The sequence below is a fragment of the Zeus faber genome (genome assembly GCF_960531495.2).
Source record: "Zeus faber genome assembly, chromosome: 8".
In the NCBI taxonomy this organism is placed as follows: Eukaryota; Metazoa; Chordata; class Actinopteri; order Zeiformes; family Zeidae; genus Zeus; species Zeus faber.
In genome coordinates this window covers 25,154,706-25,172,172 of record NC_137195.1, presented here as the reverse complement: position 1 = coordinate 25,172,172, position 17,467 = coordinate 25,154,706, and the positions used below count along the sequence as shown (strand labels likewise).

Here is a 17,467-nt window from a genome sequence, read left to right as displayed (position 1 = left end):
CGACCAGCCAAAGAGAGGTTGAGGCGCTCACAGGTGTTCTTGGAGTTGTAGACCTCCCTCTTGGAGCGTATTTCCTCGTGCCGTGGAAATCGCTTCTTGTAGAAACTTCTTCGGTTGTAACAACGATGGGCGTATCGTCGGCCAATATCGGATTCAGCATCGCTGTAGTTCTTGGCGTCGCTGTCGGACCCGCTTCTCATTATCATTACAACACAGAGATGGAAGTTTTCACAGACAAGTGAAACCGAAGGCTCCTCGTCCTGCGCTTTAACCATCTGTTTACGGAAGTGACGTCAGCTTTCCTTATTTGGTATACGCCGCCCAAACAACAATGTATCCAAAGGTGTGTGTATAAAACACGTAAGATTTAAGGTTGACATCTATCAAAACGGCTTCACATTGTGACTTCACATCACATGGAATAAAGAGGAATGGTTTTTCACCTGGATGGTCGCTTAAAAGGAAGCGATTGATCTGCGTTTGCGCTGTTCAGCGTCGCGGTAAGTGAACTGTGTTTCCCCATGTAATCTAACCGGAATATTTAACTTGACGGTTTAACATTTATCTACTATGTATAAATCAAACCTGGTTTTGAAAATAAGTTTAGAAAAAAAACCCAAAAAAACACAAAGGAACAGGAATCTGGAAAAAAGTAATTTTCCTTCTAGAAAGCTTTTTTCCAACATATTTGGCGGCTCGTGGCGATTCGGTGTTGCCGCGGTGGGTCACAAATAGTCAGGAATATCCGCGTATCATTCGATCATTTCATATCCCATTTAGAATCCAAAATCTCAATCAGAAGTTATTGACTTTTTTCCCGCATGGGGACCATGAAATGTTGTGAGGGTGAGGATTGCTCTGTGGGGAGCACAGCGGAGAATCCCCAAGCTCCCCGCCGAGCTCCAATCCACTCCAGCACCGCCCGAAGCCAGTCTCCCAACGCATGTTGTCTGTTTCAGCTTTGTTCCCAATCACACTGGACCCATGACACGCCCCCTTTCGGGCATGTTAGTGACGTTGAACGTGACACACCAGAAAAAAACGGCATTTCTCCTGGGAATGGGACAGGTGTCAATCGCCTAAAATTAGTAGTGATGTAACAGACAAACTGATTGTACGGAACAGCTGTTGGAGCGCCATACCTCCAATCACAACTCCGTATATGCACGGAACTATCCATCAATCATTCCATCCATTATCAATGCATCCGTTATTAATTCAGCCATCAACACGTGAAAACCCTCCTCCATCTGCCCATCCTTCCGCCTTCACGCGCTTCTGTATAGCCGTCCGTCCATTCTAGCACTCATAATCCCACCCATCATTTTATCTACCCGTTTACATCCATCCGTCAGTCAATCAATCAGCAAATCCACCTGTCTGCTCTGGCCAAACGGCAACATTTCCACACACATAAATAAATACCACCCACATTGATCATCTCGTTCCAATGGCACCTGTCAAGGGGTGGGATATATTAAGCAGCTAGTGAACAGTCAGTTCTTGAAGTTGATGTGTTGGAAGCAGGAAAAATGTGGCTGCGTAGCCACAGACCGGTCAGAATGCTCATGCTGACCCCTGTGCATCGCCGAAAGCGGCTACAGTGGGCACGAGAGCGTCAGAACTGGCCCATGGAGCAATGGAAGAAGATGTCCTGGTCTGATGAATCATGTTTTCCTTCAGAGGAGTCCACGCCTCCACGGGTCAGAGCTGTTTTGGCAGCACGAGGGGGAGCTACACAACATTAGTGCTTATTAGTGGTGGTTTGAATGTTGTGGCTGATCGCTGTACTGCCATAGTGAGCAATAATACCTCTGTCAGTGAAATGATAGGCCCTTTTCTATTTAAAGGCCATAGCGTATTTTTATGCCTACCTAATAAATTACTTATCAATCTCTCCCCCCCTCTCTCTCTGTCTCTCTCTCTACCGACGCTCTGCACAGGGAATCAAAGGCGCACGGAAATCGGCGGAGCTCCGACGACAAGAAACTACGATCCCGACGCACATCACATCTCTCTCTCGCTGCAATCCCTCTCATTCCACCCCTCTTCATCACCCCCCACCCCAGCCACTCTACATGCATTTCCACAATCTCTCCCTCGCTTGCTCTCAATATTAGCGGCCAACGTGTCAGACGGGGAGGTGAGTGTGTCTCTCTCTTACCAATCTCATCACTCATTGGCCTCACCTCTTGAAGGGCACGGCGTGCGGCTAAAACCCTGCCGCGACTCGTCACACGACAGCCTTCGGAAAAAATGTAAATACATACAGACCAGTGGAACTGTGTGTGAGTGCATGTGTGTACTTCCATATGTGAATGTCTCTGAACACCAATACTCCAACCCCTCTTTAACAATCTAAGTCAAGTACCCCAGCAGTGGATAAAATGACACCATGAAGGCTACGATGCCATCCAGGTAATTAATCAAGGACGTAGTTGCGTCCACACTCCCGAACACATTCTCTGACCAGACTTAACCCTCTGTTTCAAAGCCAATAGATTCTCCCTATCTATCCATTAGTGCTGTGATTCCTTTGAGTAGAGGGGGCAGGCTGGCGAGAGCCATAATTATCATTCCGGCCTTCATTATCTTCATCGATCACAAGCAAGTGAGGTCGGTCTCCGCGTTCTCACTCCCCACTGGCCTCACCAATGCAGATCAGTCGGAAAAACAGCAGAGTGGGGGCTGTCATCCCTCCGAAATTCATGAGCTGTTTGTTAAGAGTGAGGGTCGGAATGGGGAATAACCATACCTACGTTTGCACCGATGTAGGTCAAGTTGAAATTCGGCGAGGAATTGCGGTGAAGAGATGGTTCAGTTGGGGCCTCTTACACGACCACCAAGGGTCCGATGGACCCCAAAATCTAGATCAAACCCGCTCTTATTCTTTTCTGGTTGTGGGATTTTTAATTTTGATACAAGCGATAACCTATTACTTTCTAAAGCCATGATATTCTGTTGATCTGGAAGAGCTCCGTAGAGAAGCTTTTCAAAAAATCTTGGGTTTGGACCGACAAAATGAATTACCTTGACCTTAGCATTTGTTAAGGGTAACGGTGCTGTGCTTGAAAGTACTATCGATCTAAAAATTGCTTCAACAGAAACAGTGTTCAAAGCAGACGGCAACTCTTCCACTTAGACAAAGAAAAGTAGCTCCATTTTAGAATTGCAGTTGATGCACAAGAAATACTTCCCCGAAAAGATTTATGTCTGTTATGTTATGTATAATTTGCTTCCTAAAGAGTTCATTAGTCTCATTATAACAAGATTAACTCAGACTTTGACTTTTCTGACTTTTCCTGACTCGTCCATACTGAGGCTCATTTTGGTCGTATGCATCATGTGACACGATGTAAATGTTCTAATAGTATCGTTGAAATGGATCTCACATCCATCGCAAGCTATTGTAAGCACATTGTATGAGACTTTACAATACCAGAAAATATCATATTGTTACTTTTCCGAATTTAAATCTGTATTCTTTTCAGGCATTCATTTCAATCTACCACTTTTTTTTCCCCCCGATCTCGTGCCCATTGATGCAACTCCCATTTCCAGATTCCTCAGATACCAAGTTCCTCCGTCTAAATAGATTCTCCTCACCTTGATATCGGTGGCGTAGCGATAAGAAGGGTTTAGCGGCGGCTATTACCGCTGTCAGGAGCTGGCAGGACAAAGGCATTTTATTCAGGTATTATGTCCGGCTGTGTGGGTTTTGTTGGAAAAAAAGAGAAAAATTCATTTTTCAGTGTGGAAGAATGAAGGAGAGGAAGTGAAAATCTGCTCATAGGTGAATTTGAGTGTGAACCTTTGATAGATGAAAAGGTGGATATCTGTCTGTATGTGTGTGTGTGTGTGTGGGGTTATTTTATGAGGCAGACACTTTTACAAGGTCCAGTCGTCACTGCTGAACTTTCTGTATTGGCGGCCGCGGAGTAATGTGCTGCTTGGCTGGATAGAAAATACCTCTTTCTCTACTTCTCTCTATTTCTCTCTCTCTCCATCTTCTCTCTGTCGCATTTCTTTCTCTTACTCCTCCTTTTTCACCCCCCTCAATAATCGTACTCCCTCGCTATTCACACGTCTTGCTTCTTGGTTTCTCTTGTCCCTTCCCCACCTCTCTCTCTTCTCTCTCTCTCGCTCTCTCTCCATCCCTCCTTCTCTGGCTGTAAAGGCTGATGGAGTGTGAAATTAGAAAGTGTATCATATATATTCTGCTCGGCGGCTCCGCACGCACGCCCTATAAGCTACAGCTAGCCGGGCTGACAAATAACGCACGGCAGGCAGACACATGACCAGAGAGAGGCAGACTGAGAGAGCGAGAGAGAGGGAGGTAAAGAGAGAGAGAGAGAGAGAGAGAGAGAGAGAGAGAGAGAGAGAGCACTCATCTCACGCCAGCGCTTTGCATAAATGCATGAAGGCAATGCATCGGGGCGCCGCACACGCACGCACGCACGCACACACGCACACACGCGCACACACACACACACACACACACACACACACACACACACACACACACACACACACACACACACACACACACACACACACACACACACACACACACACACACACACACACACACACACGGATATCTCATTCATCCACTTACGACGCAAAGTTATGTATAACCCGATACTCCCTTATTTGGATTTTAATAGCGGAGAGAGAAGTTGTCTGGATCTGACTCTTTATCACCTTCAGAGGGGAACCTGACAAGGGGGTGTCCTCCGCTGGCGTTGACATGAGCATGTTACCATGACTTCATTTCACACGCACTGTGCACGGGCGATGTACAGTCGTGGCCAAAAATATTGGCAAATAACACACCATTTCTTCAAGAAAATTATGAAATTCAAACATAATTTCAAACATCAACACGGTTTTTGCTTACTTTATTACTTAGTAAGCTACTCATAACTGTGTCCGTCTATTACTGCTCACGGGCGTAGGTGAAGTTAGTTTCACATTGGATACCTGGGTCAGGCCGGAAACCTCCCCTTTCCGCAGCGGCGCGGCGATGGAGGGCGTGAACGGCTCACTGTTGTCGGTCGGCCGTCCCTTCAGGAAGTGCTTTCCCACCTCGAAGATGTCCACCTCGATCATCGCGCCCTTGAACTCCAGCCTCTTGGGCACCAGCACCTGTCGGATTAGTGGAAAGGGTTGGGGTGAATGTTACCTGTTGGCTTAGCTGAATGTAATAATCAGTGTAACGTGGATTTTGTGTTTTCTATTTTAATTTGAAATGACAAAATAAATCTAGATATGTATATGTATGCATATAAGATATAAAATATATATAAAAAAATACATGTATATATGTTATGAATTTATATATATTCATATTTATATTTAAAAAATAACGACAAGACATATAAAAAATACATGTATATATATTGTTAATGAATACACAATACGCTTTATTTTGTCATAATTATTTATTATCATTATCATAATCATCATTCATTCATATATAACCTATTTGATAGAAGGCCGACTTTGAAATGCTTCAGAGCTTTTATACACCGATAAACATAAATCTATAAAATACTGAGGGTGAAGAGCATTTTCTTGATAGTGATTAATTAAAAAGAGGCTCTGAAATACTAAAAAAGAAGAGAAAATAGCCCCCAAAAAAAAAAGCCTTAAGAGAACATTAAAGCTTGCCTTATGGCCCCTGAAGTGGTCATCGAACGAGTGACCTTGTAGCAGACGCGCCAATCTATAGCTATTGAACAAAAAAGGATCCAAAGGAAACAATCCATTTCAATGATAAGAAGGAAATGAAGAATAAAATAAAACACACGCCTATGGCTGACTTGCTTGTAAAGTTGGCGGAGATAAAGAATGTGAAAACCAGAGAGAGATAGAAAGAAAGAGAGAGAAGAGAAAGATGGTTTCTGCGTGTCTGTGTGTAACACGCCACCCACGGTTATCATGCATGAAAGACCACAGCGACAACCAAGTTCAAACCCCTTATTGAAAAAGGAAAAGAAAACTCGAACGCATACAGATGTGTGTGTATCTCAACATCTGACAATTCGATTTTTCAATTAACTCGGACTGAAAGCCGTGTTTTTGTGTGCCGGTTCAGCCAATCCCCGAGCGATAAAATGAAAATCATCATTACGGATAAATGGCTCACCGGTGTACCCCGCTCCTCGCGTGACAAGCGGGACCCATCAAGGTTAACAGACTACGCCAACACCTGGGAGATTAACCGGCAGGATTTGGCGGTGTTGTTTCATTACTTCGCCACAGCAACTACAAAACTATAGCGGGTTGCGGCGGGGGAGAGGACGAGGGAAACAAAATAGTTATAATCATGGTATAACAACACAAAAAAAATTATATAAAAAGAAAAAGGGAATTTAAGCTACGGCGGTAAACAAAGCCTCATAGTGCCGTGCTTTTTTGCTTTAAAACTAATTAAAAAACTAAGTGGGAGCTGTTAATGATGATGTACGGTGTGTGAACGGAGAAACTTGAACTCGTCGAAGGAGCTCTCTCTCTCTCTCTCTCTAGCTGGTAAGCGCTCATTAGGGGTCCTCGCCATAACTAGTGCAAATGGCTGAAAAATCATGAAGTGTTCTGAAACTTCAGACGTCGGAGGAAATTGCTGGACGTTTTGGCAAGCTCTATACTCGAGTAAAAGTATAAATACCCTGACAATGGCGCGTGCGTTGGAGATCCCCCGTGGCACATTTCAGCCCCATGGCCATCCGTGATGTTGAAGCGCCTGGAAACAGGCCCTCTGACATCCCTTGCTTTGTTTCAGTTTGGTTTGTCTCTATTGGTTAGTGGAGGGGTATTCCAATACGTCCTTCCGGTTAAAGATCAGTTATCGGCTCTATCATGGCCCTGTTCCCTTCCGTACCTGCTCAAAAAATCGAATCTAATCTAGGACCCATCAGGGCTCAAGCTATTCAAAAGAAAGTTTTAAAAAGCCACCTGTTGTAAATATGGCAACCCAGTCTCCAGGGGGTATGATTGTTCACGTGTTGCCCAACAAATTGTGAGACGCTTATTAGTGGACTCCTGTTTGGGGTGTGGTACTTAAATAGAAGTGTGTGTGAATGTGGGTGTGTTAGAGGGAGAGAGAGAGAGGGAGAGAGAGCGAGAGAGAGAGGGAGGGTCATCTGAGGCCAATTACAAGGTGATTAAATGATGAAAGAGCTTGTCAGACCTCTCTGGAGACCCCCTGTAACACGACACACACTCTCACACCCACCCACCCAGAGCAGGCTAGCTGGAATTATAACATCCGGGTGCACACGCGCGCACACACACACACACACACACACACACACACACACACACACACACACACACACACACACACACACACACACACACACACACACACACACTCTATAGCAGTCCCACAATGGGGAGAGGCACAGGTGGGATTAGGTACCTATTAGCGCTGTCAGCGACAATATCCATCTCGACGGTGTAAAAAGTGAATCTTGGCCATTTCTGCTCGCGCTCACACCTCTGCTATCCATCCATCCATCCATCCCTCCATCCCTCCCTCCTGTTCGATTTATTTTCCCATCTGCCCTCATCTGCTGCCTGTCGTGGTGTTTGCATGCTACCGGCGTTCTCGCTCCCATTCGACTAATCTCTCTCGCTCCCTTCTCCGTGGTTCATGACATTGGATTATATTTTGACTTAAGTATAAGAGGGCAGACTGGACAGAACAGGAAATGGAAACAGGTAACATGGTCACGCTGAGCTGGGGAGATTCTTTCGACTATGAATTGAATTGATAACGAAAACAGAATTTCAGAGCCACCACAGAGTGTTTGCAGGTGTGGTCACGTTGAAACTAAGGCCATTTTTTAAAGGCCATTAAAGTGCTACTTAACATGGACATTTTGGACCTTCTTTGCAGGCCTCAATAAAACAGGCAGGCTGCACACAATCCCCAGATGGACCGAGGTGGGAAATTAGGCCTTCTTTTGGCGAGCACGTATAAGGGACAACTTTAAATCTCTCTACTGTAAATGCACTCTCTAAATGTCAACAGCTAAAGCACATGACTTAGTAGTTTCAACATATTTACATGCCTTCTATGTAAAGAAATGCATTTATCCTGGTATTTTGTGGTACCAGTCTGCTGTCAAGGGGCAGAAATATCGTCATCTAACGGCAGAATTTTCCCCTTGGCACATTTCAGCCCGACAAAAATACGTGATGTCAGAGTGCATCAAAAGAGGCACTCTGACATCACCGACTCGCCTTTAGGAATGGGTGAGGGGGCAGTGTTGTTAATCCCACGGCTTTCTCGACTAAATAAAACAAATGCTTGACTAATAAACCAAGGATGGAAGGACCCTGCATGCGTGTGCCCCGTGGGTAAACACTGGAGGACATTGTAGGGGCCAATGTTGTGGAGTGGGTGGGAGGACGGATCAAAGCACATTATTGCTAGCGCTCCTCCACGCGTTGTGCTCGGTCATCGCTACAAATCGAGCCTTTGATTTAGGATCACATGGAAACATTAAACGCTACCACGCGACCCCCGCCTCACAAACATACACTAAACACACACAAGCTGAATGACACTTGTAACTTAGGTTCCATAGCCTGCAGAGGAGAAGGGGAGGAGAGGAAAGTGGAGGGGAAGCAAAAATTATTACCACTCCCTCCTGCACACCCACCATCCCACCCCCGATAATAAAAAGCAGAACTTCAAACGTGTCTCTGATGATGGTTTAAAGCGAGGGGGGTGGCGGGGGGGGAATTGATTTATTTGAAGATGTTTGAAAGTGAATTTTTCACAGGTTGGGAGCAAGACTTTGATGCCACACGTGTGTGTGTGTGTGTGTGTGTGTGTGTGTGCTCGCACGCTGTGTTGTGTCGTGGCGAGGAAGTTCTCGTAGGATGGAATGTACAGTACATGTCTTCAGGGCTGACCTTAATGTTGATACTGTAAAAAAACATATATATCCGAAAGTACTGCTGTTATCGCCTGCCAAAATGAACACATGACTGTAACCCTCCCCAGGGCATGTGTGTGTGTGTGTGTGTGTGTGTGTGTGTGTGCGCATAGTGCTGTGCTACGCTACGCCTACTACCCTCCTTTAGCCTGTAAAGCCGAGAGGAGGTCACCTGCTGTGCACGCTCGGAGTGACACGCAGAGCAAAGCGTCTCATTTGCCGAGTGTGAAAACAAGCCTCGTTGCTTGCCGGTATAATTCATGCATATGTATCAATTACGGACTGATTAAATATTTCTCACAGTGTGCGTTATGTATTAGACGGAGACGGTAAACACAGGCGCTTTAATTTGCGACGCGAGCGGTCACTGGATTTCTTTGCTCTCGATAAACGTTGGTTTATTTATTCTTATTTTCGTGCCACTTTGACCTTCAATGTGATTGCATTTCAACCATACCGAGGATGTTGTATCAGTGTATTGTATTGGCCATTGCAGATCTCATGCAAGCGAAGGCAACATGGCTTTCTTGGTTTGGTTTGATTGCGCTCCCTCTAGTGATCAAAAGGATATTTGACCGCTATTTTTATTTAATTTTTTTAACCTGTGCTGTCAGCATGCTGGACATACAACACGGAGTATTTGTATGCTATTGCATCTAGGACAGAGTTAGTCTGCAAGTGGAATTCACAACCTGCAATGCAACTCTTTATTAATTCTTTAATCATCAAGAACTGCTGCAAAAACTCATAAAACACAGAACCAAACAACAATATGAACATGGAAAAAACATAAACCTAGAAATGTCAGACTACAACATGTATCGACAAAACAAAGTTAATTAAATACAGGAAAAATGGAACGACAATTGGGCACGTGGCCTCTTCCTGTCATAGTTATGGCAGTATATGAGGGAGGAAAGGAGAGGGATGTAATCAGGAGGGTGTGTGTGCCTGTGATTAGTCCGCCCGTATGAGTTTGTGTGTGTGTGTTTGTCTGTGTGTGTGCCTGTGATGAGACCGCCTGTGTGTATGTGTGTGTGTGTGTGTGTGTGTGTGTGTGTGTGTGTGTGTGTGTGTGTGTGTGTGTCCACCGGTGAGTGTAGAGGACTTATCCCAATTGGTTCTGGTGTATGAGTTTGGAATTATATCGTAGTGCCTCCAAGCAGCGGAAAAGGCCCCGCAGCCACCGCTGAGTCCCGCAGCCATACAGACACCCCACGGCTGCAGAAAAGCCCTGAGCACCCAGCCCCCAGAGAAGCCAGAAGCCCACAGTGCAAAGCCCATGCATGGCCCCGAGGAGCATATACCAGTCCCAGAGAGCGTGAGGAGACCCTACACCCCTGAGCCGCACAAATTTAACGCACCCCCACGTGCAGGCACAAGACTCAGCCGTAGAACCCTGCGCACCAGGCACGGACCACAAGCCCGGAGCTAGGTCCCGTGCCGTCAGACTGACACCTGCCTGAACCGCCCGCCCCGCAGGTGAGCTGGCGGGGCCCCCCACCCCCACCTGCGTCGCATGCAAGGGCGAGGCCCCCCCCACCACAGCCAACCAGACGCCCATCCAGCTGCAAGCCCCGAGCACCCATCCACGTAGCAGAGTGTGCCCAGCGCAGGGCACCCCTGGATGTCAGCTCCCCTGGATGTCAGCTCCCCCCCCGCACCACAGACCACACCCCCATACCAACCGACAAGCGCCCTGTCCCGCCGGAAAACCCCAGTGCTCAATGTGTGCATGTTGGCAATTGCGGTTAAAATTGCTGGGTTTGGGGGTGCAAGGCCTTCAAGCAAGCTGAACTCGAATCACTTGCCCCCCTCCTGCCCAGCAGACCCTGGTCTGGTGGAGTGTTGTTCGGAGTAGGATTTGTATGCAGGTGTATCTGTACTAAGCTAATATTAGTGGTATTAGAATTTCAGGCCCCCGGCCATATGTGGTCTGCTACTTTATAAACACAATATTTAAAAATTAAACTAAACTAGTAAGCAAATATGGGCTTATGAGTGTGTGTGTGTAAGTGCACAGGGGGAAAGCATTACCTGCTCATAGAACTTGTTGTGGGCCACGTAGTACTGGGCGTCGAATGACTCCTCCGTCACCAGCACCTTCTGCCTCTCCCCAACCTGAGGAAAAAGGGGTGGGGTGGGGGGGTGGGGTTTAAATGGTGAGACTGCATCCGTTCAATCCAAATACCTGAAGTTTAACTCCTGGTCGATCATGCTGGGAGGTGAGGTAATACCTGCCATATGCCAACTAATTATAACTCGGGGAGGGCAGAAGACACACACACACACACACACACACACACACACACAGACACACACACACACACACACACACAGACACAGGGAATCTGCCTCTAATAAAGATCAATGTTATCGCGTGACTCTTTCCACTCTGCTGTTAATGCTGACTGCCGCTGTATCAGGTATTAAAATCGACATTGCTAGGAACAATGCTTCCTCTGTTGCCCTTTACCACTTAATATTGTCTTGGTGAGCCTATTAACGGGGGCGGTGAGGTGTTAATTGCACTCACTACAGTTGCCATGGTTACGGCATTGGCAATCCAAAAAAAAAAAAAAAAAAAAAAAAAGAGAATTTAAGGAAATTAAGAAGAAATGACTTCACATTTCAGAGTGAGAAATAGATTGAACGAATCACAATGGCATATTGTTTCATTACATAGTACAAAGTACAATGAGTAGACAAGGGCACGCACGCAAACACACAGACACACACACACACACACACACACACACATACCCGAGTGTGCATGTATTTTTTTTCGAAGTTATGCAGTAATTTAACTATAGCAGCACAACACCTTCACCAGTGCTGAAATAATGAGGGCGAAAGGGCAAAATTTAAACAACATCAAAATTCAAACAAAAAAAATACTGTTTCAGGATGGGAGTAATAGAAGCGGGGAAAGTGAGTGAAAGGTGCATAAACGAAAGAAAGAAAGACAGAAAAGTGTTTACGAGACCAATAAAAATTGAATTTCACGTATCTGTTTAAAAGCACGGTAGATGTCCCATTGTGTGTGTGTGTGTGTGTGTGTGTGTGTGTTTAAGAGTTGCATTGATATGGCCCATGGTCTGGTTTTGTTTCAAAGTAGATCGGCTCCGTCTGTCTAACCACAGCTAAAAAGCCACGGCAGTGGTTTTGGTTTTCATTCATTCGGGCAATTACCCCTCATTTTAAATCGACTAACACATACAACTCGGCTGGCTGATGTCTTTGTAATGTGCATCCCCCAAAATGCAAGCAATCCCCCCCCCCCCAAAAAAAGACCAGTTTTCATGCGCTCGCTATCAAGGAGACCTGAGCAGTGCACGGCGAGGGAAATCACTGTGCTCCTTTAGAAAACACACCAAACACACTTTACATACTTGTACTGCAAAGCAGGTGTATTGTGTGTAGATTGAAAGCGAGTGGAGGGGGGAGCACACAGCTCAGCTCTATGCTTTTTTTTTACTTGCTCAATCAAATCCACAATCAGCGCCTCCCGAAAGCTTTTAAACCTTAATGGAGCTTTATATACTGGAGCCCAATCTTCAAAATAAGCTTTTAATATAGGTATATGTTACTTTTTTGATAAAGCAATGATGGACATACATTACCGCTGCTTTGACGGCTGTAGATGGTGTTTTATTGCAGGCGCTTTCTCGGGTGGAGGGGGCATCGCAGCACACTTTAAAACTTTCAATTCAACCGGAGTGAGCGGTGGTTATCGCAAGTGCGCTATTCATGCAATCGGCAATTCAGGCCAAGCTCCGTTTCCTCGCAGTTTTCTATGAAGCGTTGATTCATCATTTAATTACAAACTCAAGGCCGCGGAGCCTCTCGAGTTTTATGCTGCGGCTAAGAGGTTAGCGCTGATGCCCGGACACAAAGGGGTGGGTGAAGACAAAAATTATATCAAATAAATAAACGGTGCTGCGGAAGCCACGTGCATTGAAAAATTTCTCTAAGAGACGCAACAATATATTTATTTTTTCATCGAAGGCTGCTGTTGACATGAAGAGTGTGAAAGGAGATTGAAAGGCATTACCACACACATAAAAAAAACAAACCGTGGCCGTGATGTGTCCCACTGTGTGTGAATGTGTGTTGGCTTTGGGTAGAGGTTCATTTTAAAGGGTCTCCTTTATCAATGCGTTGCTATGCATTTCGTGCATTTGTGCGACAATTCACAGTCATACCAAATAAAATTACCCAGGATTCATGAACGCCTCGGGAAGGTACGGTTTGTTCACACGTGCGTCTGAGTGTTCCCCAATCCCAATCAATCATAAATGAGAAATGCGTGCATGTAATAAATAATTTCCATTTATAAACGCCCATTAATTTGTCACACTGCCGATGATATTCATGGTGGAGCGGCTGGGGTAAGGCAAGGCGATCGTAAAGGGAAAGGGGTCGGAGAAAAAAAAAATAAGAATCATAGAAGAATAATAATAGAAGAATAATAGAAGAATATTTTATACCTATTCATTGTGTGTGAGTCTGTCACTCACACACAATGAATAGGTATAAAATAAAGATAATATCTGGCAGTAGAGGTGTTACAGAGAGAGCGGAAGAAAGAGATATCATCTGCAAACAGTTAAAACCTTCTATTCACGCGCTAACCCGATTAAATTGAGCTCCGCAAAGACGGTACGTCCGATGATGCACGTTCTGAAATAACAGGAATGTTTCTTTGGTTTCAAAAGGGCGTGAGGCTCGACTAGAATTTCGACAAGCTTTAGCCGGATTTCTCATCATACGCCCGGAGCACACACTGTTGTTGCTCAAACACAGGACGGCGTTGGCATCGACGAAACGATTCATGAATGCCAAACTTTAAGGACGTTATGTTACATTCCTCCACCTCACCTTTGTGCTACGAAGAGGAGCCACACAATCAACAAAATTATGATGACCTTGCGCCAGAAAAAAAGGCGAGCGTTTCTCCTTCGGAACATTGCCGCTTCGACAACTCTCGGAACCCTGAACGAACATGGAAGTGTGCGGACTTTTGCGCAGTAGTTTCCAGTCTTCTCTACTCTCCTACCTGCCCTGTAAAGTAAAACACCGTTTTTGAAAAGCAGGATTGACAGAAACCTATATGGGCAAAAGCTTTTCAAAAAGACCCCTTGTGTGTAGGTTCATTTTAAGGATTACTACGTGACGTTCCCTCCAGCTCTCAGCGTTTTACAATCTCCAAGTGCTGTTTCCACTTTGTCCCGAAAAACATTTTGTCCTCCACCCCCCAACTGTCCTACTCTTCCCGTCCTCCGTCCTTCCAGTGTTTTACTTACACTTCTCTTGCGCTCATCTCTTTCTGCAACTCCCCCTTCAATCCCCCCGACACCTCCCGCCTCCCCTCCTTCCCTAATTCCTTGCTTTAATAGGAGTGTACGTCTGGGCGTTCCACTATAGATAGCACCTGCACGGACGAGCTGACAGACTTAAGTAAAGAGAGGGAGAGAAACCACATAAATCACAGCTTCTCTGCAAATGTCAGAAAAAAAAAAAACTGTCCTATGAAGAGTATTAGAGGGGTGGAGAACATTAATATTCAGGGTTGTTTGATTGCTTTTTTTTTTTACTCTGAAGGTGGATACCTCCTCCACAAGCCTAAAATCCTGAGCGACGTGCTTACTCCCAAGCTTCTTTACAACCTTTTTCAAAAGCAAAATAATAATATTAATAAAATGTATATAATGTGTGTAGTGTGTGTATGTCATGTCATGGTCACCGCGAGCCTTATGTCAATATCCACGGGATGATCAGGTAGACAGCGAAGGAAAGATCGAGGTGTTGAAAGGCCTACGCATCTCTGGCACAGAGTTTTAACATTAATCATTAATCAAATACAAACCATCATTAGTAATATATGGATAATTTATGGATATGATGACAGAGGTCATTATGTGTTGAGTGTTCACTCGGCTAGAACAGTGCGGTTAGATAAGAAAAATGTCTTGCTTTACTGTAATGCCACTTTTCAGGCCAGGATAAAGCCCCTTTCACACATGCAGTCTATCCCCAAAAGGTTCTGTAACATCTCTTGCATGGGGTCACGTATGAAATGCATGAAAACTGTACTGGCAATTTCTCACCTCAAGACCGAGTAACATTTCCAGGAAAATGCCGGTACAGCTGTGTTCTCAATGGAAGCAGTAAAATTGCTGGAACAAGCATGTACTGTAAAGTACGGGTGGAGCTGAATCCGAATACGGTATTGGCAAGCACAAATATTGGGTTTTAACGAATATGTATTCCGTACAAATATTTAAAACTATTTGTTTTCGGGAAGAAAAAACAAAAACATTGCGAAATATGGCGAGTCCGATCCGAACCGTGGCCCTTGGCTGCAAAGATGAGAAACTGAAACACGTCCAGTCACAACGGAGACAGGTCTTTTTATTTATTAAAAATGCCACTCAGACCATTAGACGTGTCTTTTAGAGTTAGGGATGGAGAGGGGCACTACATGGTGTATGAAGTGCTTCGAGTGCGGTGGCATCAGGGACAATCGCTTGCCTGCCGGCAACCTACTCTCTTGGGCCGAGAGAGTAGGTTGAAAATGGTTACACTAATTTAAAAATATTGGGTGATAGTTATTCCGTCAGCGGAGGGAACCGAGTCTGTTTCGCAGGGGCGGGTAAACGGGGAGGTGGAAACCGAGGTGGAAACCTGCTGGTCCCTGAGAGGCAGGAAAAAACGAAACCGATTCAGATTGTACGTCCGTTGTCGACGCAGATTGTCCAAATGATCGCATCTACAATGGAACGGACTGTCCCTTGCCCCATCTATTCTGGTATTGCCATGGCATGTGTGAAAAGGTGCAGGATGGAAATGTTACAGAATGTAGCTCCATGTGTGCATAGTGAAAATCACTCGCAGTGCCAGACAGGTTATCCCAGTAATTTACCGGGAACTACAGTGGGGCAAAAAAGTATTTCGTCAGCCACCAATTGTGCAAGTTCTCCCACTTAAAAAGATGAGAGAGGCCTGTTATTTTCATCATAGGTATACCTCAACTTTGAGAGACAAAATGAGAAAAAAAAATCCAGAAAATCACACTGTCTGATTTTTAAAGAATTTATTTGCAAATTATGGTGGAAAATAAGTATTTGGTCAATAACAAAAGTTCATCTCAATACTTTGTTATATACCCTTTGTTTGCAATGACAGAGGTCAAACGTTTTCTGTAAGTCTTCACAAGGTTTTCACACACTGTTGCTGGTATTTTGGTCCATTCCTCCATGCAGATCTCCTCTAGAGCAGTGATGTTTTGGGGCTGTCGCTGGGCAACACGGACTTTCAACTCCCTCCAAAGATTTTCTATGGGGTTGAGATCTGGAGACTGGCTAGGCCACTCCAGGACCTTGAAATGCTTCTTACGAAGCCACTCCTTCGTTGCCCGGGCGGTGTGTTTGGGATCATGTTTGATGTCATGCTGAAGCATGATGTTTCCACCCCCATGCTTCACAGTAGGTATGGTGTTCTTTGGATGCAACTCAGCTTTCTTTCTCCTCCAAACACGACAAGTTGAGTTTTTACCAAAAAGTTCTATTTTGGTTTCATCTGACCATATAACATCCAATCCTCTTCTGGATCATCCAAATGCTCTCTAGCAAACTTCAGACGGGCCTGGACATGTAGTGGCTTAAGCAGGGGGACACGTCTGGCACTGCAGGATTTGAGTCCCTGGCGGCGTAGTGTGTTACTGATGGTAGCCTTTGTTACTTTGGTCCCAGCTCTCTGCAGGTCATTCACTAGGTCCCCCCGTGTGGTTCTGGGATGTTTGCTCACCGTTCTTGTGATCATTTTGACACCAGGGGGTGAGATCTTGCGTGGAGCCCCAGATCGAGGAAGATTATCAGTGGTCTTGTATGTCTTCCATTTTCTAATAATTGCTCCCACAGTTGATTTCTTCACAACAAGCTGCTTACCTATTGCAGATTCAGTCTTCCCAGCCTGGTGCAGGTCTACAATTTAGTTTCTGGTGTCATTTGACAGCTCTTTGGTCTTGGCCATAGTGGAGTTTGGAGTGTGACTGTTTGAGGTTGTGGACAGGGGTCTTTTATACTGATAACGAGTTCAAACAGGTGCCATTAATACAGGTAAGGAGTGGAGGACAGAGGAGCCTCTTAAAGAAAAAGTTACAGGTCTGTGAAAGCCAGAAATCTTGCTTGTTTGTAGGTGACCAAATACTTATTTTACAGAGGAATTGACCAATTAATTCATTAAAAATCCTACAATGTGATTTCCTGGATTCTTTCCCTCCATTCTGTCCCTCATAGTCGAAGTGAACCTGTGATGAAAATTACAGGCCTCTCTCATCTTTTTAAGTGGGAGAACTTGCACAATTGGTGGCTGACTAAATACTTTTTTGCCCCACTGTATGTGTGAAAGGGGCTTAAGACAACATTTGAGTTTCACCACAATAGTAAGATGACCAAAACCTTGACAATGGTCTAATATGCTCAGATTTTTAAACTGGACACCTACGACTTTTC

At 45.0% G+C, this 17,467-nt stretch overlaps 1 protein-coding gene across 2 annotated transcripts in view; it reads right to left on the bottom strand.

Annotated features, from left to right (window-relative positions):
• The window catches only part of cdkal1 (CDK5 regulatory subunit associated protein 1-like 1), a 300,473-nt gene that overhangs the window by 14,191 nt on the left and 268,815 nt on the right, over positions 1-17,467 (bottom strand). For both annotated transcript variants that reach the window (XM_080004992.1, XM_080004993.1), the window contains exons 13-14: positions 10,989-11,072; positions 4,984-5,148 (exon numbers count right to left, since the gene is read on the bottom strand). In XM_080004992.1, coding sequence (XP_079861118.1) covers positions 4,984-5,148; positions 10,989-11,072 — 249 coding nt within the window. The remainder of the gene's footprint in view (positions 1-4,983; positions 5,149-10,988; positions 11,073-17,467) is intronic.